This window comes from Lissotriton vulgaris, chromosome 7, assembly GCF_964263255.1.
Source record: "Lissotriton vulgaris chromosome 7, aLisVul1.2, whole genome shotgun sequence".
In the NCBI taxonomy this organism is placed as follows: Eukaryota; Metazoa; Chordata; class Amphibia; order Caudata; family Salamandridae; genus Lissotriton; species Lissotriton vulgaris.
In genome coordinates, this window is record NC_141695.1 from 1,704,766,350 (window position 1) to 1,704,792,520 (window position 26,171).

At 43.4% G+C, this 26,171-nt stretch overlaps 1 protein-coding gene across 1 annotated transcript in view; it reads right to left on the reverse strand.

The window, feature by feature from the left end:
* Positions 1-1,264: 1,264 nt before the first annotated feature.
* The window catches only part of ADRM1 (ADRM1 26S proteasome ubiquitin receptor), a 30,619-nt gene continuing 5,712 nt past the window's right edge, over positions 1,265-26,171 (reverse strand). Inside the window, exons 2-10 of the mRNA XM_086932853.1 lie at positions 21,404-21,627; positions 17,205-17,321; positions 15,906-16,029; positions 14,048-14,134; positions 12,910-12,991; positions 10,674-10,945; positions 6,759-6,916; positions 3,187-3,289; positions 1,265-1,477 (exon numbers count right to left, since the gene is read on the reverse strand). Coding sequence (XP_086788979.1) covers positions 1,371-1,477; positions 3,187-3,289; positions 6,759-6,916; positions 10,674-10,945; positions 12,910-12,991; positions 14,048-14,134; positions 15,906-16,029; positions 17,205-17,321; positions 21,404-21,613 — 1,260 coding nt within the window. The 5' untranslated portion in view covers positions 21,614-21,627 and the 3' untranslated portion in view covers positions 1,265-1,370. The remainder of the gene's footprint in view (positions 1,478-3,186; positions 3,290-6,758; positions 6,917-10,673; positions 10,946-12,909; positions 12,992-14,047; positions 14,135-15,905; positions 16,030-17,204; positions 17,322-21,403; positions 21,628-26,171) is intronic.

A 26,171-nucleotide genomic window follows, 5' to 3' on the forward strand; every position in this document is an offset into this window, starting at 1 on the left:
ATGGAGGAAGCGATTGCATCACGAACCATGGAGTGCGACATTCGTGTAGCTGTTGAGTCTAGGGGAGAGTGAACATATTTAAGTTATAGCACGACGTCCATAAAGCGGGCTCTGTGCTGAGTTAGTAATAAGCGTTGCGGGAGAGTGTGTCCTGCTTGCAACAGCAGGCATGACAAAGCAGTTTATGAACATTGTGCATGGAGGCTGTAATTAAAGCCTACCGAGTAACAAAATGTAACAGGGGCAGTCCTCCAGGGAGGTTACCAGAAGAGAATAGGCATTATAAAGAGGGACTACTAAGCCTATTGACCAATAAAAAGCCACAATTTACAAAGGACAGTGATAGGAGCCAGTTAAAAAGATGGATGTAAAGTAGGCGGAGCTTTATGCCAATTTCCTGAATACAGCATGTCTCAAAGAGACAGCACAAGCGCTGCCTAGGCAAAACCTAAAAAGGGAACACAAAATTCGTATTAAACAGTGCTTTAAAATAGCAGTTCGAGATGTTGATTTGTTTGCGGATCCAAGCTTAGTAAACAGAAAAATAATGACCTGAATGGCCCACAAAGCATGATGGGATGATGATGAAGAATCTGAGAGTGAATCTTTGCAACCCCCAACCCCCTGCATTTTTCTAGTTACAAATGTGTTTCTAGAGTTGCACGTTCAGGAAATGCACTAGATTTTCACTGTTAAAGTAAAATGGGCTTAACTACAAAAGGCTGCTTTCTTAATTTATAAGATTTTCGAAATTAAAAACGGATATTTAAAATGTATCTCGATTTGTAGAAATATTGTTTATAAGGATGGATAGAGCTAACTCACTCTAAACTTTCAATTCGGTTGAACATAAGCAGACTACTAAGCATTATTAAAAGAATGTTTTGGAGGATCCAGTCCATGAGCAGAGGCAAGGAAATAATACCTGGGTGTAGTCCAAGAAGTTTAAAAGTGACAATTCTAGCCCTTTACACTAGATTATAGAGGTGAACACAACATCATAATCTACAAAACACATTCTACAAACTCTGTTTAGGAATTCAGAGCTATACTATTTCTGAGATGTACTCCCAGAAGCACTCACTGACATCCACTCTTTTTGCTGCCACGTGCTCCTCGGTTTGTGACATGCTGGTGAGCCTGAAGTACCAATTTTATTCCCTAAATCTACTTCTCCAGTTTGGTCAGCATACTGAACACCCGGTCTAGTGGCTCTACTGTTAGAAGGCAAATGTGCTTTAATGAGACCAAGAGCAGGTGGAGCTTATCTCAGGAAGAAAAAAAACTTTATTGGAATCAAGATTCACAAGCAGAAGGTAACAAGTTAAATACGTGATAAAAGAGAAGGAATAAACGGGGGGAAGAAGGCCTCAGTCTAAACTCATATCTTCCTCTTCATCCTTCTTCTCTTTGACATCGCCCTCCTTTGGGTCACATTTGGAAGTGCCCTGCATTGCTTTGGCAAATGCTTCAACGTCTAGGAAGAAAATACACAACATTATTCACAAATTCATTTATGTAATTTATTGGACATGGGCATCAAAACCTTAATTTAAAAAGTCTTTCTTGTCACAAGCTCCAGCAAAAACAGAAAGTCTTTACTCCTCATGCTACATCAAACAATGGACTGATCTAAGCTGGAATCAATGTTTCTTGTGAAGTCAATGATGGGGTGCAAAATGTTTACAATATACTGTTATGTTACATAATCTAATCATATTCAGTAATTACATACAGAAGCAGTAAAGGAATGATCTGACATACTGTCTCTATATGGCATCATCTATTTAATGAGTGACGCGTAGGCCCTAGAATCCCTGTGTGCCACGAAGAAACAGCATTACAATGCTGGACATCCTTCCTTATAAGCTGCATGCATTGAGACGCTTTCTCCAGGTGGACCTTTGTCCCCTACAGAAAGCTGCACACATCTGGAGTAACTATATGAAAAGTGGGCTGTATATTCTGAGGCGCTTTATCTCAATAAAAAGCATGTAAAGGTGCTGTCAGTGGGACCCAATGCCCATATGGCCCAGTCTTCCATGCAGTAAGTTGGTGTTTGACTGCAAGTCTCAGGAGAACATTGTACCCTAGAGTAGATCCATGCATGTAGCTGCTTTCTCACGAGTATCCTGCACTCTAGATTCAGATGTGTGCATCTGGCAGCTTTGTCGAGGGACCATCATATTCACACAGTTGGCTATCTACCAAGCCAACTCTAAAGCACTCCCAACCGCAGAGATGGACGCGGAAGCCGCCACTCCCTTACAGAAGGTGGCGTGCATGGAACAACTCTCTCTGGAGGTTCAGCATCAGGCCCCAGTATTATCACAATCACAGCCTATCTAGAAGCTTACTCCCTTACCCAAGGAGGCATAACAAAGCTGAAAATACAGCTGCCACGCCTGCTGTGCCTACGTTCATAGAGCTAGATAGTCTTTACGCAACAACAGTACTTTGGGAGTTTTAACATAGGTGTGAACTATTATTACGGGAGCAATCTCAATCCAAAATGGAAAGGAAAGACAAAAGTAGCATTAGGTAACTGCTGCAGCACTTGTTTAACTCGTCTGTCCCACCAAGTCCCCTCTAAACACATCAAAAAATTTGATTAAAGGCCATCACAACCTACGCCCTATCGTTCAAAGGTTCTGGTCAGCAGTGGATGATGAACTGACTGGGGTGTTTGGATGGGAGGTACCCCTCTCCCCCCCAATACACTTTTGCTAGGTGTCCTCAAGGGCTGACCAAACATTTCTGGGGACAGCCCCTACAGTCGCCAAGAGGGATATTGCTGCCCGTTGGATGTCTTCTTCACCTCCAACTCTCACACATTGGCGCTGGGGGTAGATTGGGGAGTGCTGCAGAAGTGGACACTCTGAGTCTAGGGGTTGCCCCCATAAACACAGACGAGTATAGGGGGACAAGTATACTACAAATGGCTGGTTCTATAAATTCAAGGTATGGTTCTGGGACGGGGGTGTTAAGGTCGCTGTTGCACTGTAATGATGTGTTGTACCTATTGTATGCCAATACTCTGCACTCGCAAAATGTAACCTTATTCGATGAGCCAACTGTGTGTCACACTGGAATTTATACTCCTGCTGTTAAAACCCAAAAAATATGTTGATACAAAAAAAAAAAAACATCACAACCAAATGGACACACTTTTAGAGAGCTGCTCACCTCCTTTGTTTGCGGCTTCGACGGCCTCTGCTGGGAGGCCGAACTGGCTCATCAAGGGACCCAGCTGTCCAGAGGCCAGAGCTGCGCTGAACATGCTCAGAGCCTGTCAACAGAACACATGGATATCAGCAGGTTACACTTGGTGGTAAGGAGGGCGTGCAAAAAGACATGACAAAGCAGAGGCGAAATCAATAAGTGTGTTTAAATCTTCAGGTAGAATAGACTGGAGTGGGAGAGCATGTGGTACAATCCTGAAGCGCAACAGTACAAGGGGTAAGAAGATGCAATGGAAAGCTCAAGCTCTCCTGGCCAAATTGGTAGCGTAAGAAGATAGAATTAACTGCTGATAATGGTTGTGCAGGGAGTGTTATGTACAAAACCCGTCTTGTGTTTATTTTAATATCTTTTGTTTATTATTAAGAGAGAATGCATTTCCTCCATGCATAATAAGCATCTAGTTCACATGTAGGGTACACATGGCCCCAGGCTGGTCTCTTACTTCACAAACAGCATTTCCATTAAAGTGGAGCAGGAATATTTCTCAGTTCATGTTTAAAAAAAACTCACTTTTAATAAATGCTTTTCAGTACTATTGTATAATATATGTGCAGAGCATCTAATAATGCGATCGCCCATTTTTGGTGTACACATCAGCTTTATCTGTGATCCATAGTGTGCTACCACACAAAAAAAAAATCTACAGATGGCACTGGAGAGCGGACTACAATGCCTTAAGCAGTAGTAGCTGCCACCGAGAAGCACGGGTCAAGTAAGGAATAGAAAAATAAATTATGAAAATTACTTACCTTGCTGCCGGACCCCAACCACTCCTGTTCCTGCTTGAAGCAGGAAGCACACAGGCTCCTTTAAGCCAATCACAACACTGCAATGCAGCGTTGTGATTTGTCTGAGAGCCAAGGTTCGGCGCTCAGACAGGCAGTGGGAGCCTTTGCATGTTCTTTACCAGGCTGTGTATTACAGCCTTTTGAGGAACATGCAAAGCCTGCATGACTGTTTGGCCGGGCCAAGACGGCCGGCCAGTCATGCGCACATACGTGCCCACCACTCCTTCCCTTGCTGGCTGTGATGATAGCCAAGCCCCACCCCGTAAACCTGCCTGACAATGGAAAAGTAAAATGGTTATAACGTAGTGTTATTTTATTTTTCCTTTTTTCACTGCTCAAAATGCAGTGAGCGGCGCTTCTCCGCCTTAGTGGAGGAGCCGCAGGTGGCCTCAAGTTTGTCTCAGAATGCTCTTTCGTACCGGGAAGTGAACGTAACAAATGTGAATGCTGGCCATTCTTGGATGTCACCAAATATCCTGGTTCAGCTACTCTCCTTGAGTGAGATAGTTCACATTAGAAACCGTCTGCCTGATGAGTTTGGTCTGCACCATCACGATTTCATCTCCAGCCTAAACACAAGCTATTTTAGTTGGGTCTTCATTTACATGGCACAGACCAAGCCCCAGGGGTGAAGCGCCGCTTTACACAGAATATGGCAGGCATAGGGTTGGCACAAATCACTTCTGTTGTAGTTGGGTCACAATAAACCCGTGGGTTGGCATTAGGATAGGATGAGGCAGCCTCAAAGAGGAAAGGCAGGTGTTTGAAAATAAGAAGTGCTAGCCTTTCTCTCAATTGGTAGTGGGGGCTAGTTGTGTCTGAGTCAGGAAAAGCTTTTCCCAGATTGTTTGCTATTCTGCAGATACAATTCCATACAATCTTGCACATATAAACACACAGAAACAAAAACATCATAAAAATGCTCTCTCACACACACACACACACACACACATGAGGTGGAAACTAACCTGGGGTAGTCATCAATAAGCACTTCGCTCTGCACTTCAAATGGCTACCGTGATTCCAAAGCTTTGAGATCCATCAAATGGCACCAGAGCAAGCAGAACAACTGTGTGCCCAATAAGAAACTCAGCTAGGACGGGGGGATATCCTTCCTTTATCGTGGCCTCTGAGAGGGGCCATAAGTGTGCATGACTGAGCGGCCACAAATCACCTTTATTTGACATGCTGCATTGCAGCTAGTCAGATATGTATTGTGTCTGTGTGAGTACTGTTTGGGCAGCCCCACACGACGTATGCGCAATACAGCAAGCGGTGCACTCTTCAGCTGCCAGGTGATACTACCGTTTTTACATGTAACCAAATAAATCGGTGAAAAGTAGATCATGTGTTTTCATTAAAATAGCTGTAATACGCAAGCAATCCAATGCAGGATGAGGCGGGATGGTCTGATGGGTAGCTCCTATGGAGGAGTTGCCACTGTCTCCAACGAACCCACACACATTTGCAAGATGAATGAATGAAGATGGTTTGCAAGCGTGACCATGTCTGAATCCTTGCCTTGTTCCCAGGCTTCAACCTTCATTCACATGCAGCAATTGAAATGCATTACAAAGTGTTGAAACAAATCCAGAGTGAATAAAGACCTTGTTGGATGAAAAGGTGATCATTACATGGAATGCTGATATGGATCGTAGTAGTCGCTTGGCGGTGTAGCTAGCAGTCTGGCTCTCCTAGAAAAAGCCTTGACTGTTCGCTAGCTTGGCAGAGTTGTGCCCAAAAAGACTGATGTGTTTATCCTGCTGGAGTACATTAGTAAATAGTCCTCGAACCCCAGTGATAAAACGCCAGTACCCACTAAATGTGGGTATTGCTTAGAAACCACTTACAGCCAGAGAGCCGACAGAAAGGGTCACACAGACACAGCGTACCCTGATCTCACCCTCACTGAAAACAGGGATACACTTGCGTGTTCCCAATACATCAGAGCACAACGCTGATGACTAAAAGAGACAGCTCTCAGCAAACTAAGAAGTAAAGAGCAGCTCTAGATTTTGTTGCAAGATACTGATGTAACACAAATACATTGTGATACTGTAGCGTTAATACTCTGTCTGACTCCAGTACGACAACCACCATCCTAAGGGAAGCACAAGGCAATCCTTGGCCCGTCACTACGGGACATGGCTTTGCAGGCAGTGTTGTGCTTAGGCAGCATGATCTGCAACTGGAATACGCTGGGGAGGATGCATAACCTGGCAGTTCTGCCTCTACTGAGTGTGAGGGGACAAGACTTTCACTCTTCGAGCAGCGATTACTCTGCACACAGCAACTGGTGCACTCCCATTTAGGCTCTATGAGAAGATGTACATTCATATGTTCACGCATGTTTACATATGTAGTGCTGAGAAAATACCAATCTAGCTCAACAGTCCGTGAGAGAAGCATCCAATCAGACATTGAAGGTTTGAGTCTTTCACAGTAGACTCAGCACTGATGTATTCAGACTTGACATCATAAAATTAACATCAATGACTCCAGTTATGACGAAATCGAATTCAATGGTGCCTAGGGACAATCCAGTTTTTGGACTACACATATTAAATAACTATTTTAAGCCGTACAAAAGCTCAGAGGACGCACTGCCGTATCCTGCACATGCGCTTTGTATTCAAAGTCAGTAGTGCAATTTCTGTCTGGATTCCTTGATACTGCAATTGTCTGATAAACTTATGGCTCTAAGATGGACCACAAAGAGGTACATACCTGCTGAAACTGAGGCGAGGTCAGCGTAGTCTGAATTTCTTCTGCAGTCTGTGGCAGCGATTCTCCTGATGGCAGATAGGGCATTAGCCGTTCCTGAACATCTGCACTTGCCAGAATAGGAGCCATGATCTCAGGAGTTAACACACTGGCCAAATCAACTGGGGAAAAGAACACAGACAAGGATTACAACAGAGCAGCAGAACACTGGCCAAGGTGCAGTACTAACAAAACATCAATCCCAGCCCCTAGTGCATTTCTGACAGGCATAGTTGTGCACCAAAGAAACTACCTACTTTCTTACCATTCTAGTAGTGTCCACGTTGATTCTAGTACCATTTCTTACTGCTTAACGAGTTAGCCACCTAGAAACAACATTTACTTGGCTACTAACGTGTACAATCCTGCTTACAAATGCTGTTAGTGCCGATCAACTGTTGGTTTGTTTAAATGTTTATATCCCGCCTAACGGCAGTGCGTTTAAGATTGAATTACCTATGTTGAAACATGATTGATCTTCGATTTACTGTCGTTTTGTATCTGCACATATTATTGTAGCCGGAGACTTTAACTCAACAATCCCTCTTAGTGCCTTTGATGAGTGCTTACATGATGTACTATGTTAAGGTATTCCGTCTGTCTCTGGCCATGTAAGGACCCTTCTTCAAAAGCAACGTTACTTGCTTTAGCCCTTGCTCAATATAACCTAGTTAATCTTAATGGGCGCTTGCCAAATGAGTGTCCTGCAGGACCAACCTATAGTTACAGTCAGTACCGAGGTCCCATTGACTATATGCTTTCATCTGTAGAGCACTTTAGCGATATGCACACTTTTGAGGTTAGGGATCTGGGAATGATTGGCCATTTTGCAAATGAACTGAGTATCAAGCAGGACCCCTTTACTTGGAGGAAGGTAGTGCAATACTCTAGTTGGCAGCAGGGCAGGGGGGTGCGGGTAGTTGGGAAAAGTTAGGGGCGGGGAGTATGCCGACACACATATAGATTGGGGAATGCTCGTAGCATAGTGCGTTTAATGATACTGAATCAATGGTACTGTCTTGCAGACACAAGGGATGTAACTATGGTAAAGGCACATGTATTAAGTAACTTGTTGGTATGTTGGACATATGCACATAAAGCTGTATACAAAGGACAATAAAATACGTTTAAATGAAATAATTTTTTTTAAAAATCAAGCACGACCCCTTTCCTAGTGGAGAGCAGGTGGAGGATTTTATCCTGGCTTATAACAAGAGAATAAGGGTATCTATCGCTGAACGCAATGTGAGTGAATTAGCAACCATTTAAATAGAGGCCCATCCGGCAGCGGTAGATGGAAAGGGAATCGAAGGGTAGGAGCATATGATAAAAGAAGTCCAGACTCTACTTGAAGACCACTCACTAAAAACAGCTGTAGTAAAAGTGCAAACAGGGTGGTTTGATAAAGAATGCCGCTCCCTTCGAAGAGCAGTCAAAACAAAAGATGGCAAGTTCCCGCAGGATTGGAGAACCCTAAAAAGGAACTACAGTGTAGTTGGTTTCCAAGAAAGGAGGCATTTAATGAGAACAATTGGAGCTAAATGCAGGATGTGATTGCAAAGGGCAATTCTCGTTTATTTTGTTGCTTGGTAAATAGTGTCCATCAAAATTCCCGGTGGAAATTGGAAGCTCAGGTTTGTGAATCACAGTGGACAACGTTTCTTATGTAGTTGCAAAAGAACCTGATAATAACGTGAGAAGTGACCATGTTGTTGATCAGTTGGAATGTTCAAACCTTCTCAGTTTCAGGAGATGGTCATCTTAGCAGAAATAATTGAAAATATGAAGTCATCATGGGCAGGTGTTACCAGCAATTCTCTATGATTGAAACTCATCATGGTGGGCCAATGCCCTAAGCCCCTTTTGAAATGGGTGACAAGAAATGGTGTAATACCAGATTCCTGGCGAGGGGCTATAAATAAACCTATCTATAAGAACGGAGCCTATGATGACCTTGAAAATTATCGGCTAAATTCCCTGCTTGATGTGACGTCTTAAGATTTATCCCGAAACACTACCCATTGCTAATAAGTCCTGGGCCTTTGGCAGTGGATGCATCCAAAAAGAGCAAAGGTGATTCAGGGCAGGTTATTCTACAGTCTGTCACTATTTTGCTCTCTGGGGTGAAGCGTGAAGGACAATTGGTTCAAGAGGGAAACTAGGTTTCCGTTTTGTGGATTTCAGGACAGATTTTGATAGTTAATTGTGGGCTCTTGTGGGAAAAGTTGGTAGGTTGGGGCACTGCCAGAGATCTCTTGACAATGATACAGAGACTGCATGAGAATAACTGGGTACAGGTTGACTTGAATGGTCTAGGCTCTCGAGCAGATGAAATCCCAGTGAGCAACGGGGCTAAGCAAGGTTGCCTGTTGTCCCCCTTGCTCTTTAGTCTCTTCATCTTGGATCTTCCTGAGATGCTAGATGTAGGAAGCTGGCTCTTTATTAGTATACCCAAAAGAGGTATATTGTGCAAAGAGTCATGTGTCCCTTATAAGTGGACAGGGGCTTCCTTTAGCAATCCGAAGGTGTTCTCTTAGGGCGTCGTATGGTCGAGCAGCCTTAGGCTCATCAGAGAGGAGTGTTAGACATTTGATGCAAACACACAGTCAATAAATGATACACATGACTCAATAAGGAGATCCACACCAAGCTTCAGTAACAGCAGATAGACACTACTTAGCCTCGAAAAGCTTAGGGGCCCATTCCCTAGAGTTCCTAGGAGCAGATGCCTTGTTCCCTTATTAGACCAAGGTTCAGAAAAAGCAGTTGTGGTGTACAATCCTTCAGCTGCGAGTGATGTGAAGAAATGTTCCTGTGGTAGTGGAGTATAAAGTATGATATGTAGGGGGTTTCTCCTTCTTTCTTGTTGAAGAATTATTAGTATGCTGAAACTTGGGTTTATCCTTTTCTTTTAAAATAATGTCAAGTGTAAATGGGGCTCTTATTTTGTTGGGATGTTTCAACTTGTATATATTTATCTTTTTTAAAGTAATTAATTTTTTATGTTTTTTTAATCTATTGGAGGGGTTACTGTTATGTGTATATATCAATAAGACGAATGAATTTTTTTGTGTATTTATCACCTTTTGAAGTTACTGTAATGAGTATATTTATATATGATATAGGTCTTGGAAATAAATGTTATTTACAACTACTTTTATACCACACCTTTCCAAAAACATTGAGGTAACTTTCTCCACATTTCATGCTAAGGCCCTCTGATGATCCAGTGGGTACTTCATATTAACTCAATAGCTGTAAGGATTTTCATACGGTTACTACTCTCAGCTACCCATTCCAGGTCTCTTCACTCCACACAACCGTTCAATGCGTTCCTACACCTCGTGGGTGCTTTGGATTCATCCACAGGAACAAACTTTAGATGACTCACTTTCTGCTGGAAGAACCAGGAAGCCTTTAATGCTTTTCAAAAAGACGTCATCATTGCTGCGGCTTCTCAGTGAAGACTCTTGGTGAGCCCTATATGTGTCCATTAAGTTGAGCAATCCTTTCAGTACTTTCCTGTACCAATGTGTACAGCACTCATTATTACAGAATGGTGTACCTAGTTTACCTGCATACTCCACACAACTACTTCCAAACCCCTTTCCCAGCATTCTTTCTGTGTACCTCCTGCCACCACTAATGCATCATCATCCAGCATGCTTGTATTCCATTCCAGCACTTGGCCGGACACCTCAGAGAAGCACAGTCCTGTGCGCGCATCCTTCAGAAGCTGCAAAGTCATTCACTCACAAACGGACTAGAAAAGATGGAAACTGCTGTGGCTTTTTTAAACTGAGTAAAAGATTAGACCCTCAAAAAATTCAAGACAGTGAGAAACCCAACAGCACCTTTGACATACGCCAAATCACTCACCTTGCTGCCCACCTTCTCCTGTTGCTGGAACATTCATAGTAGCCAAAATATTCTGCAGGTCGCTTAACTGGATGGGCTGGGTAGGGCTCAACTGGATTGGCCCAGTAGGACTTGTTACTGTGCTTGCTCCATTCCCAGAACTACTCACAGCTGGACTTGGGGTGACTGCTGTCACAGCTGCTGGAACAGGAGTCGGAGCCGATGGGGTTGAGGTCACACGCGTGGAAGACGTAGTGGAAGATGGTGTGACTGCAGCTGACTGGCTTCGAGAGCTGCAAGAATGGCACATGAAATGTAAGATAATATGCTTACATATGTACCACTTTTTTCTCACATTCAATAACTAAATCTAGTCTGGCCTTTCATTTTAGGATCACAAGTTGCATTTCTTTTAAAAACAAAGCATCACTAAGTAACCTCTGATACATAAAGAACCCAGTCCTTCATGTATCCATGTGCCAACTAGTAGTTTTCAAGTCAACCAAATATAGCTTAAAAGTCTGAGAGGTTGTTTTATTTTCCTTCACATCTTCAGAGATAGTTATCAAAATATGTGAAGTAACAGCATTAACTTAATTAGACAAACAATTCATGGAAAAATAATGCAAATCTACGACATGGAATTTCTAAAAATGTGTACAAGGAGAGCAAGTGAGATTCCAAAAGGGAATGTAATCCGAAGGAAGGCACACACGAGTGATACTATGTATATGTGAAATTCAAATGTACTCCGACATACAGAGCCACAGATATTCTTAACGGAAAGCAACTTCATGATTATGTCACCAACTGGGCACTAGCTAAGATGCAAGACACAAAGTGAAGATGCCAACACACACATCATGCGCCAGTGGGTGAGGAGTCCATCTCGTGGTTAAAAGTCATGCATAAACATTAAGTTAATTCTAAAAATCAAACTGGTTCCATCAAATAAAAAGATTTCTGAGCAGGACTTCTCAAGCAAGGACACTTGAAAGCAATGGGAATAGTTTGGTGCATGAGTGGTTGGGGAGCATCATGACACAAGTGGGGAAGGAGACCACCATGAGGTCCTACCGGGGTCTAGCTGAACCAACAAAAATGCATTACTTTCTGAGAAGGAACCGAATGGGTTTGCAGCTTTTGGTTGTTTAAAGCAAATCTGTGTGTTTAGCCTGCACAGTTGGCACTGCAATATAATACAACAACCTGAAATACTAATATTTGGACTCATGAAATAAACTGATGTACTTGGAGAATTTAAATTAATCAAAAATTCAATCCATTCCAAATTTTAAAAGCGATATCCCCTGACCCATATATATATATACTATGATATGGTTTCCTGCTGCTTCCTCGTATTATGTGAGGAATATATTCACGGGAAATGCAGGATAGAAAAAACTTTGCATTTTATTTAGAGAATTAAATACTAAATCAGTTCATGAAGATAATTCAATCAAACTAGGAAATGTATCGCTTCTATAGGTTTTCAAAACATTTCCATTGCATTTATACAGTGTACAGACATCACCCTAAAGTACATTTGGATTTTCGAAATCTTTTCAAATGTTAAATGAATATATACATAGAGAATGGTAACTAGATTAATCTGGAAAAATAAACGAAGAAATAAATTGTTAACTATTAAAGACAATTATGTATTTGCACATCCCATGACAAAATACATCAACGGTTAATCAGGGAGGCAAGGGATCATAAAATAAACTATTGATCCCTTTAGCAATTTGAATAAATATAAGTATTTAAACAGGCTGGGTTACATATAGCAACAGCAGGCCCCGAAACTGGAAATATATGGGCCACTTCGAAAGTGCAATGCACCTCAGCGAGAACAGTTGTTTGGTACATCGAGAAAAATGCGTCCTGTACAAACAGCTAACAATTATTGGCATTCAAAGAGGAAGGATATGCGAAGCCTATATCTGAATCCTTCACATTAAACCAATTCTCGGCATCCCGTAGCTTGGTTTAACAGAAGAGCGAAGAAGAAACCGAGCATCCTGTGCAACAAAAACTCTTTACAAATAGAGTAGCTTCTTTCCAACAATCAGTTAGTTACAGGTGAGATTTGCAGAATACTATCATCTGACAATGGGACAAACTGAGATTTCATGGCTCTGCTACTAAGTTGCTAGGGCACAAACTCCGATGCCTTGAATGGACATTCCGGCATGTGGCATGCCATCAGATTACTTTCTACACAAATGAGGCCTTGAGTAACTCAGGTTCTTACCTTGACGAAGAACTGCTTGCAGGTGGACCCCCGCTTCCAAGTAAGCTAGCCAGGCCAGGGCCTGTCAGAGCACCGAGACCACCTTTAATGAAAACAAAAACACCAAACATTCAATCTAGTCAATGGGTCTACACCGCCACTTTAACTCAATAGCAAATTCTTCTCAGAGAAGTAAGGGATAATTTGTAAAGACTTCTTTGAGTACATCATATTGCTGTAGTCCTTCCTTTTTCCCCAAATTCACACGTACTGGTCTTTACTGCTCCGGAAGCAATTGCATATTCGTATCATTCATACTGTCATTGCCTTCTCACGTGTTATTATATTTTATTTTCCTCCACAAAGTTTTCAGAGATATCGACAGCCTCAGATTTTGATTGTATTCTATAGTCACTGTCTACGTAAAAGTTTAGAAATCAAGACATCAAAGGCACTGGTTTCTAGATATTCACACAAGAAGTTAGATCACAAATAATTTAAATGGTGATCATTTAACTTCAAGTCTCCAGGACGAATTTCAAGGTACCTCTCCTTCACTGGATATGCAAGCCTAGGATGTTCAGCCAACTACAATGTCACTAAACTCTGACATTCGACCTATCCGAAGCAATTCCAACTCCCCTTTTGGCATGGTTGCGGTTTCAGGAGAAGTTGTAGGTGTATGTTCTGCTTTTATTTAACCACACTTTCAGAATAAAATAGTCTCAAGATTGGTTTTCTTTTGTGCTGCACTTGAGACCTACAGAATTGTCCTATATAAAGGCTGGCAGATAACACAGAAAAGAGCTACAGAAACAATGCTTGGTACCCACAAACATCAGCGCATAAAGCCCTCGAATCTTATCCAACAGCTGTTATGACAGTCATATTTAAGACAATGTTATGATGGATGCTGGTGGAAGAAGTGATACTCCACTAATGGGATTAGAAAGGGATAGCACCAACTAGTCATAAATACCTTCATGAAAACTGCATGGAGATAAATTACCTTAATTGATTGCATATTTATAGCTGTGATGGATGACCTGTACACTACTTTTGCAGCATAAATAGAATGTTCATCTTTCAAGGATGCCAACTAGTTTACAAGTCCTAAAAGGAAACAATTCTGATTGTCAAATTAAAGAAGCACAATTACCCAATCCTCCCAGGCCTGTTGGTCCAATGAGCTGCATCAGCTGGTTATGGCTCATATTTCCGAGTAGGCTTTGTAAACCACCTTCACCTGGAAGGATAAAAAAAGACAATGTGCATCTTATACCAGAAAAATCACAAAATGCAAAACACCGCATGGACTCTGTGATAGCTATATACACAGCAGACAGATTCATCACAAAATCCGACAAAAGGATGGCAACAACTCACCTACCATATGTGCAAGACAATAACATTATGGCAGAATGCAGATATATAGCATAGCTGATCTTGCTTTACACACCACACAGAGCCTTGGGAATCAAAGGATATCACGCCTTATAGCAATCCTAGCATGCCGACTTAAGAGGGATGAAGGAATAAACTGACAGGTGAACTGTCTCAGTCTGCTTGATGGAATAGGGCAACTGCAAGGTGCAACAGGTTGGCTGATTGATTAGGAGGATATCTCATTGCTTAGGCACACATCTCTGCAGTATACCTCAATGACTCGAGGGGTAGCACAGTTAGATTTATCATTGGTCACTGGCTTAGCTCAATGGGAGAGCTCATAGGTCAGTGAAGTACCTCACATGTAAGGCGGTCTCTATAAAAACACATTCTAACCTCTTGGATGCTTGAAATATTCTTCCCCTGTGCTGGACCACAATAGAAACGGGTGTGGTCATGACAAGCTCAGCTCGTCATGAGCACACGAGCACCGTGCCTCATGACGAGCTGACCTCGTCATGAGCATGGAAGGGGCTAAGGGCTGAACTTACACTTATAGAAGAATTTCCTTTTTTCAACAACTACTCATGGATTAAAGTGAGTAAATTCTGTGTTGCATAATCAATCAAGATCATGGATACAAAATGTCTGTACAGGCACCATTCTTCTAGATCATCGTCGCCATGAAACAGACTTTAAACTGTTTCAGAAAAATCTGAAAACATTGCTGTTTACACAGGCTTCCTAAACTCTGCTGGCTAAATTCACTCTTCTAATCTCCAAGCAGTGCCTTTCAGATATCTATTAAATTGCCAAGAGAAACTAATGAACAAGCACTCTACAAGGTTGTATTATTATAACATAACATGAACCCTTTATAATGGGAGGAAGAGCTGTAAGGGCAGATTTTTCAGTTCCTTCCTGAAGGTATCATAGGAAAATGATGTCCTGATGTGTGGTGGGACAGTCATTCACACCCATAGCACACTCCCTGAGGAAGACTGTTTTAGTGACATTATCTTAATTAAAGAACGGATTTTGAGATACAGGTTATCTGTGCTCCAAGGGTGATGCCTGCACCCAGAGATGGCCAGTTACTGGGTCAGATATTTTGGGGTACTCAAGTGGAGTGCCTTATAAAAGCTAGTTTGGAGACCATTATGTCTCAAGGAGAAGCCATTTCAAAGTGAATAGGAGTGGAGAGATAGGATTACATTTTCTGGAGTCCCTGGTCAGTCTAGTCATTACAAGTAGGGTCACCATAGAGGGGTGAAGTGTAGTTTGGGACGAGTAGTCCTGCTTCCTGGACAATTACTTGTTTCACCAATGGTCTAGGATATTTAAGCCCATCAATTCTCTTAGCAACAGATCATTTTGTTCGAGAAAAACTTGGAGCTCTAGAAATACGGAAACACTACCTATTTTATGACGACCAAAAGAACCAAGCTTAGGTGACCTTACTTTGTTTTAAGGTGACTGAGTGGATTTAGAGATTCAAGTTGTGTTCTCTACACAGATATTGGGTATACTGCCCCTCCTAGAGAACCTCACATCAATAGGGATGGACTAACTAAATTACTTTGCTGAAATATAAAACACTCTAGCTGCTGCAAAAGTACTGGAATAATTACCTCCCAGTGCAGAGAGCTCATGGCCTCCACTTCCGCTGCTGCCCAAAGCCCCAGGCATAGGTGGATTATTCAGAAACTCGTTCACTTTACGGCAATTCTCTTCATCCTTATCAGACTTGGGCTCCTGTAAAAGAAAGGCCATCAGAGGGCAGCAACAAGACATTCAAACAGTTGAAAATATCTTAGGAACAATATTTCTCCGGTACCCACCTGTAAATTCAACAACCAAAATAAAGGGTCAGTGAGTTCTGGGGGTAAATATTTGAAAGTTCAGAATTTAATTTAGGAACTATGAGGGGTGTGTTTACTTTTATGTCTATAGAAGTTCAGTTTGCTTATAACTTGGATAATCTTGCACTTGATAAAATACTGAATCTTTTATGTCATATTGGTTTTATTTGGAAGAAAATCCAGCTGCTGTCTCAGTGCTCTTTTTTGGGCAATATTAAAAAATAAACTACAAGCAAATTACCAATCCTTTGCTTAGTGAATTGAGTACTTAAGACACATATCTGTACCAAAAGCATCGGTGAGTGCTTCCTCCATGTGTGTAGGGAATCTGTCTTTCTGCCACTGGTGATGCTTCTTTGGGTGGATGGTAATGGGGAGGGCAAAGTTGGGAGCTGCCCTCTAATGAAAAATACTGCATGAACTCGTGTTCCGTGTAGCAGCATGCACCTCTGTATAGCTACTCTTTCCCAATGTACGAGATGAACCATCACGAACAATGTGAAAAATACAATGGTGTTTACAAATGGGTTACACTTCCTCCATAGCCCAATTGTAGACTTATCACTGTGGTCTTTCCTCCTTCTGCCTCATCCCTCAAAACGTTTCCTACTACCATTTTTATTTTCTCTTTGTTCCTATCAGTCTGTGGCAAGATTTAAAACAGTAATTCCCGTTTTAAGATTATGTATTTACTCAGTCCCGCCCCAACACTCTTAACAGGTCTTTCTCCTCCATCCCCGGTCTGCTACTACTATACCTGGTTTGCTATGCACTTGCCTGCCCTGCAGCCACTCAGTAAAAGCATATAATTCGCCTCCATCTTCTCAGCCTCCATTTCTATGACTTGTCTACCTTTTACAAGCCTTTCATCTTTTGATTATGCATTTGGGTAACACAGAAGTGTATGACACTGGTGGAGGGACCTATTTATAAGAACAACTGATTTGATGCTTTGACTTTAGAGAACTATACTTAGTGGAAGGTTCAGGAATCGTAAGTGATGGATAGCGTTGTGCGCAAAGAATATCGAGTGAAGATGGAAGAAATCAATAGAAATCAAGCACCCACCTGCATCCAAAAGAAAAGACGCTTGGATCCAGCTTTGAACTTCAAAACAAACACACGTCCGGATGTGCACTGGGGCACCTTCTTAAACTCACAGTCATCCGGAAAAATAATAAGGTCCTGGGAAAATCAATATGAACGTCAGTTCCATGAAGAAGGTCAAACACGTCAAATAGCTTCAAAATACAGAATGAACTGGCAACCATCACAAGCTCTTCGTTTGCTATGCGTTACCAGGAATAGCCACTGCAAGGTGACTCCCAGCTGTGTGCAGAACCCCAATATCTCAAATGAGTTACTATAAGCCTTTTCTCTTAATGAGCTATTCTGGATGTAATGTGTAGGTTACTGATCTGCCATGTCCAGCAATACAGTTCTCAAACTATTACAGCATACACAATGCTCTCCACCTCCACAAACCATGTCCTCACCCATTCCAGCATGGGCTGATGGCCTACAGATAATAGAGGGTTGGATTGCTCAAGTGGGAGCGGGGGAAGGCGTAGGTTGGAAAGGGTTGGAGAAGTGAAGGATAAGCTGCATTAAACATATCAGCCAACACCTGGGCCTATGAAACTGCACTGGGCAAATGTTGCTAAATTCTAGTAAATAAGGTATGCACAGATGACATTGGGCTACACCTGGGAAGATTCAGCTGTATTGTACATAGAAAACTTCATTTGAACATGTAAGGTTGTGCCCATCATACAGGCTATGCACAGGGCTGCTGGAACTGCGCAGTAACATGTTGGAATGGAGAGATCCCTCACAGGGTCCGTTTAACATACCACCCTGCATCAAATTCGTCATAGAAAGCTCTGTAGATTTTCGACCCCAACTTAAACACAAATGACAGTCCTGTATGTGTGCTCAAGTCTTTAATAGGACATTGGCTGTGACAGAGAGAACTTGCCTGTGTGGTCAAGAGGGGCTCATCACGTACACACTCCCTACCCATCATGACTACTGTTCGCTCGCCAAGTTGTAGAGGACTGACCGCAACTACAGCAATATGAATGAAGTGACAAGAGAGAAGTTTTACTAGTCCCTTACTAGCTATTTCACACTTTTAAACTGGTCTACAACTCCCCTGCAACAAGGTCCTGCGTCCACATGGAACACATATACTGCTAGTGAATTCAGGAATTTTCTGCATCGAGGATGTATATGTAGCAAATGTCAGACATTGCTAAAGACACACTGGAATCCATTGTATTTTTCTATATTCCAGCAATGGAAATTGCAGGGCTCCTTTTGGGTAATCCAGGGATCCTTCGCAGTGGGTCAGACTTTGGGTTTGGAGGAGAAAGCGAGCCCATCTGAAGCTGAAGGAGTTTTCCCTGTCCTTTCCCACCCAATTGTTCACTGGAAGGGATGCACTAACCCCAAGGCCCCAACCCAAAACATTTTTCCAGATTCCGGGTGCATAGATAAAGGCCTACTAGCTTTTTTTCTGCTTTTAATTTTTTTAAACTTTCAGTCTGCAGTCTTATGGTGTCCTGGCTGATGGTGTGCCAAGGACTGCCAGAGACGGTGAGCCTATGTTCAAGATAAATAGGTGTGCTAGTCATGTTGGCTTTCTACATGATGTTGCTAGTTTTGAAGATGGTGTGGGGAGCCAATGGAGTTCCACAAGGAGGGGGGTGATACAATCATATTTCTTCAGGCCCAGAGTGAGACGTGCTGCAGTGTTTAGGATGCAATTATGGGGCACCAAAATGGAGTCTGGCAGGCCATGGAACAGGGCATTACCACGATCCAAATGAGAGAGTATGAGTGCTGGAACAACAGTTCTGAAGTCACTTTCTTTAGAAGCCAGTGCTGGTACTAAGCCGTCTTTGTTTTTTGGCAATGTGCTTCTTGGCGGTGAGGTTGGTATTCAGGGTGACTTCAATTGTCCAGGCAGTCAGTGAAAGTTGGGGTTTGAAGCAATTAAGTGTCAGGTCTTTGAGTCAGGTTTATACTGTTTGTTTGTTGCAAATAAGAAGTCTGTCTTGGTTGGGTAGAGCTTCAGGTTCAGGACTGGACATCCAGGTCTGAATGATGTGCAGGCAGTGTTTAAGGCATTGGATGTCTGAAGCACAAGAGACTTTCAAGTACAGTTTTTTATCATCAGCATATTAATGAATCATGAATTCATGGTGCTGTTATCTGTGCATAGATCGCTCGCTCAAGGCCTTCGGGTGCATGGTCCTGCTCCAGGTACCACAGGCAAACAAGGTGCGGGTCAGTCCCTGACATCGACTGGTGACCGGCACTGCAGGGCTTGAAGCCAGCCTTTTTGGAGGACATCCCTGCCAAACCAGGAGGTAAGTCCTCAAAAGGCTTTGACAAACCGTCAAACAAGAAAATAAATTGTCAAAAAACGACTAATGGGTAGCTCTTCCAGGATCTGCGCTAACTGGCACAGAAAGAAAAGATGCCAGCACACCTGAGTGTCGCCTATATTGGCACCGCTAACGTACTTTCTAGTGCAGGATATACCCACGACACACGAGGAGCTGAAAGAAGCTACATACCGTCGCACACAGGGACTGCTCACGGAACATTTCGAGATTCAGTCCGACTTCTGACAATAATTCTAAGATAAGAAATCTGCAGATAGAAGTCTCCAACAGTTTGGGAGGATAGCAGCATTATGATAAAATGTCCGATACTGGTGGGGATTCCTCACATGCAAGCTGTAGTGCTAGCCTCCCAACACCACACCCACTTCTTCGAGCGATGACGGACTTGCGACGGAGAGGAAAGTCCGTCTTTACCTGGTGCTGCTCACTATCACATGACCTTCGTCAAACGGCTGAACCGCAGCGCTAGCAGGAGCCATATCATCTCTTCTTGCCACTCGACTCTGGGTGCTTTAAAATATGTGAAATGCACACATGACCCTCCAAAGACATTAACTGACTTCTGCCAGTAAACTTAAGTGATAAACCACAGTGCGCACACCAACGCAGCTTTCTAGGTCATTGTTACTAATAACTGTATAATTTATTATTTATTTATAAGTTTTATGCTAGACCCGAAGGTACAAGAGCACTTTACAAAATCATGAACAGGAATACAGTAAAACCAGGCACGGAAACACAAAAATAGGTGAGAATTCAAAATACCAAAAACAAGAGAACCAGATTCGAGATGATCAAAAGGACAGCCTAAACTGAGAAACCGCTGACTATGATCGAAGGGACTATACCTGTACATGCAATAGTATTACTGTGTGACGCTCCATGGGGCATTTCAGAGTTATGCTAACTGCAAAAGAGATTTCCTGACTCTTCACACCATCTCCACAGCATTGCCTATAAGATTAAGACAAACACTGGGACACATCGCCTCAATTTATAACTTCCTCCTGCGGACTCAGTCTCTGACGATTTTGCTCACCCCCCTCGCTCTGCTCCTCTTGCTCACCAGCCTCTGCTGACAACTTGCTGTGTGACTTGATGGTGGGAGACCGCAGCCTAGTCCTCTATGGTCACACGGCCATCATCTCATTCATTTTCTCATGCATATGGCTCCCAAATGCCACCAGAGCCTTCTTGCATTTTCACGCAGGTCTATTACCATGACTGGTCACAAAAATGTTGTTGTGGGAGAGAAGGATCTTCACACAAGTTCCAAGAGCCATTCTGGTAGAAGGCAAGTTCTTTATTTCATGTTAGGCCCCAAAGTTACATCAATAGCAGGTTGGTCCAGTCAGGGCTCACTCCTCCCTCTAACTGTTCCTATCTTCTAGCTTCCAATACATATACATATGTGTATATATATATATATATATATATATATATATATATATATATATATATATGTGCGTGTGTACACACACACACACACACACACACACACACATTACCCTCCACATTCAAGACACAGGCTTAATGTTTACAGAGATTGGGGACACAAGATACCTCACAATAACATAAAACGTGGTGCCAGATAGGGGCCACAGCATACCCATATAAAACGTCAGTTCTATTATTGACAAACGTTATGCTTATAGAGCCAAAATGCTCTCAGGAGGGAATATCCTCTGGCTATACATAAATAATAAATTAACATGATGTGATACTCTCCAGCGACAAAAAAATTATTAAAAAGCTGAGGTACAAATTGCTCACAACTTCTTGTGGCCAAGAGCAAAGGTCACAATAAAATACAGTTATAAACAAGAAAGATTAACATTAGTCTTAAAAACTCACATCCTCCACGTTGCCCGAAGTCCGGTCCTTCCAGCAAAAGTGAATGAGGGAGTCATCAGTCTGCTGAATGTACACCATTCCCTTCCGTTTGTCCGGGGTGACCGTAGCACCCTTCATGGTCATCTTTCCAGCTCTGAACTCTACAAGGTACTTGCTGGAAGATCCACGAGAGCCTGGCACCAGGCTTGGGAACAATGCTCCTGATGACATTGTGGCAAAAGAGTCTGGAGAGAGAAAACAAGGAAGTCAGCAACAAAACTGATAAATGTTTATCTTCATCAATCTGCACCGGATCAAGGAAAACAAAGTAAATTTGGCTCTAGAAATATTGCAAAGTCAACCAAAAATGTTCGATGAGGACAGGGTTCAGATTCCCAGAGAGCTCAATTTTTGCATTCTCTGGCATGGTCATTGGCGTTCTTTATCATTCACAACGCATTACAGTTAATTATACTACTGTCAGTCATTCTTTATAATGAGTATAATATAGGATTACCTGCACTCCCTTTCTAGTTCCCTCCCTTCTCCCACAAACCAAATTTCCTCTCTCTAGTCCAACCCTCCTTCAGTTACCCAGCAACAACTTGAAAAAACATGATTCCTCCTTCCCCATGACATCATTCTCTTCCGTTTTCATCCCTCTGCGTCTTTATCCATCCCTTCCTTCTCACCAGCTTTTCAGTGCACTAATAAAGTTGCACAAAGGACAACAACAAGGAACAACACAGCTTTAACAAAAACATCCACAAAAGATGGGGAACATTCTGTTGCAGTTGGCCAATTGTCAATGCCTTAGACCCTCATATTTCTCTCCGTCCTGTAGACCAATTCTGTAGTCACTCATCTACTTATCTGGCCAAAGGACCTAGTACTTCTGTATTTGTTCTGTTTGTATGGCCTAGTGCCTTGTTTTTTCCCTAATACTTTGGTGATAGGATTAATTCCACAACTTAGAATTGCCTCAGCAACTTTATCTCTGCATCCTAGTATTTTTCAGTGGATCAGATTCTTTCTTTTGCTTATTTACACCAGTTTGCCTCAGAGAAACATGTTTATTTGGATGGCACTTGAACCAGCATTCTAACATGTTACTTGGCCCAATGGGTAGGTGTTAATCACGCTTATGGTCTGTCACATGTCAAATTGTAAACTCGTCTTTTGTACATTATGCCTGTTGGCTCAGTAAATTCGTTTTTCCATCAATAATCTAATACACTGAGGCAATGCCCTGAAAGTGTTTTTCTATATATCTATGATGTGATGAAGAAGGATGCCATTCCAAGATGGCGATGGGGAAGGAGCTCTGATGCGGAGCTCCAGACACCAGGATCACAAACCAGTGGAAATCTTCGTGCCTTCCCCACGCAAGAACAATGAAAAAAGACAACGAACGAAGAACAACGAATAAAGCAGAACAGCAAACGGTACCTACCGTCCAAGACGGAAAGTTACGTAGGCAACAGCCAAGAGAAATGATCTATATGGTGTGTGCACTGCAGGGGACAGCAACGCTTGAAGATCCATACCTCGTTACCGCCAGGTCGTAAACAAACGCCCCGGCAGAGCGACCAGCGGCTTACGCCATCTACAGGCAAGAACCGCCACGGGAGCCACGAAGAACGACCAATAACCAGGGAGTGAGCGGGAGACTGGTGGCCATCAGGAAAGAACGATGAGGGCCCCTTCCAGGTGCTGCCGCCTCCAAAAAGCTCGCCGACTCAAGAGAGGCTCCGCCACTGATGCCGCCTCCACGATCGACGAAGAAACTACAAAGAAGTTCACCGACCCGCGACCCTCTGTTCAAGACCACTGATGAGGATCTCCGATTGCCTGCCAACAACAAAGACACTTCACTAACACCGGTGAGTACTGGGGAGGCGAGAGACGTGGGTCCACAGGGTCAAGACTGATTTGCATATGGCCATGTCTGAACTGGGGTGGTCTGGTGACCAAAATAACGAGGGATTAAACCCAGATCTATGACTGGGGGTGAATGTTTTGCCATTGTGCAACATTCTGTCCATCAATTGTTTTTGCATTTGTCACCCAGTGTGGGATGGGTATGCTCAGACGTGAGTCCCATGCTCTCCAGGCCACTGGAATCAAGCTATCCTGGCTGATGATAGCGGATAGCCAGAAACCGGTCCTAGGATGCTTGATTCCGGTCCAGGGAAGACATGGCTTGGCAGTTCGGGCTGGACTGTTCCCATGAGGCACAGGGTCAAGACTGATTTGCATATGGCCATGTCTGAACTGGGGTGGTCTGGTGAGCAAAATAACGATAGATTAAACCCAGATCTGTGACTGGGGGTGAATGTATTGCCATTGTGCAACATTCCGTCCATCAATGGTTGTTTTTGTTTTCCACAATGCGGGTGCCACAAGACCGGCACAACTGCACAACGTGTGGCCAGGGGAGGGGGGGGGGGGGGGGGGAGTGACGAGGCTCCTGTAAATGCTACGGGGTGCCTGACCCTAAAATGGCGCATCGGGTCCAGACACTCCGGAAACATCGACACCCTCAGTCAGTCCTGATGTGACCAGCGCGAGCGGCGGTCACCAGGCACAGAATCGACCTATCTATCCAGCCAAATGTTGTCTCAACACAAATTTTACCACCCAATTGAATCATCCTGGAGGCCTGACTCCAAAATGGCGGCCACAGGCGACTAGAAACACCGGCAATAAGCACCACCCACAGCCCTGATCTGTCCAGCAAGAGCAGTGATCACCACACAAAAATAATAAATAAATAAATAAATATACTCCAGTCTACTATAAATCCTACCAAATGTATACGAGACCCCTACCACCAAGCCAAACAATTCTAGCATCCTGGAAGCCTGACCCCAAAATGGCAGCAACACAGGGACAAGCATACCAAAGTCCATTTCCGGCAGAGCAGTAAAACCAAGCCAGGTCTACCAATAGACAGTGAGGATAAGAAAAATAATTAACGCCCAAGAAATAACTTTAGCTCCAACATTGACTTCCTGAATGCCTGACCACAAAAGGACGGATCCCTGATTCCAGGCACTCTGATGACTAAATCCTTTTCCTCGGAGTGGCAGTCCAACTCAGGCACCATTGCATACCAGGACACTCCTGTCGAAACGGGCGCAAGCAACAACTAGCAACAGACAAAACGCTGTCTAGAAAGAGCCTGCCCCCTAATGCAGCACATCTTTAAGTCAAACCCAACTGGATGTACTCGAGGCAGGCCTCCACAAATATCCCCTGCAAATTAGCATCTATCACAGAAGGCACCTACCATTCCCCCGACTCCGAGTATGCACCCACATAACAGACTCCCAGTCCTCAACAGCACAACAATGCACCCACATAACAGAACAAAAAGGACACAGAACAGTCCAACGGCCCCCCTCCGAACCCACTCAGCATATGGCCTGAAACACCATGGCCCGAACTCCTTTTCCATCATCTACCCTCCCAACATATCACCGAAAGCTAAAAGAAATTTTAAACATAGGCTGATAAGACAGTCCCACGAAACACTATTTCCAGACATTTACCATTGCGCCTCTGAGGCATGCAAAAAATAGAACTCATTTTCCACACCCAAAACCAGGCGGGGTGGAGCGCCATTCTCAAACCCCACCTCCACATCTCCAAACCTGCCAGCACTCCGCTCAGCTGAAGACTAACATGCCTCATATCCAACCACCTGACTCAAAATGGCAACACCTTTACGACCATTTACAGCAATGGCACTATCCTGATCCAAGCCAACAATGGCAACCTGGACGCTTTTGACTCCCTCTATGTATCGTCTTCACTCACTTACCACACTCTCAATCGAGGGTAACCCCACCCTCGAGCCAACCATCCCTTGCAATCAATCAAAACAATCCTTCGACCCAAACCCAACCCACCAACCGATCCCACCCCAGTCCCACCTTTCCCTCCAACTCCCCCCCAAACCCACACAACTCATCCCCATTAGCCACGTCAAACACATGGCCGGTCCAAGATGATACACTTCAGTCCTCTTCCAGCCTCCCCCTCTCCCCCCCTACTCAACACTACTCACAGCTAATAACCAAGGAAAACGGCCCGCAGACAGCTCCTAACTCCCTACCTGCACTAAACCCATTTAAGCTGACACACAATTCCCGAAACAATCTGCCACAACTCACCCCCCCACGCCTTCCCCCAAGACCCTCATAAATATCAGAAGCACAAGAAGCCACACCCACACAGATAAGATCCCGTCCATCCCGGAACACTATCAAGCGCCCTCATCCAGTTGACCATGATCTAGACACAACCAGAACTAACTCTCCCACAACTTCCACCATGAATACAGTACATAGATTGACGCAACTAACACCATCTATAATTAATAAAACAGGACATCAATAAAATCCTATCTAACCGCACCACTCACACTCCCCAACGCCCACCCCTCACTCACACAGGCACCCACAAAAAACACACACACCATCACAAGGCCCAACAACTCAATTGGGAAACGACCCCCCTCAGGAATCAGCCGCACAGACCCAAAAGAACTAGCACGGTAATGTCCATGAAAGAGGCAAGAGATCTCGCAGAATCCTATAAAGCAACTCCTACTAACGCCCCTCAGCTCTGTGATCCAAGTAATCACTGGATTCGGTAGAGACCATACCGCCACACTAATGTTAAGACCCCCAGCGCATCTCACCAATATTCCCATGGCTCCCCCTAATGAGAAACTCAACAACAAGAGGACGATTAAATGCATGCTCACTAACTGCAGATCTGC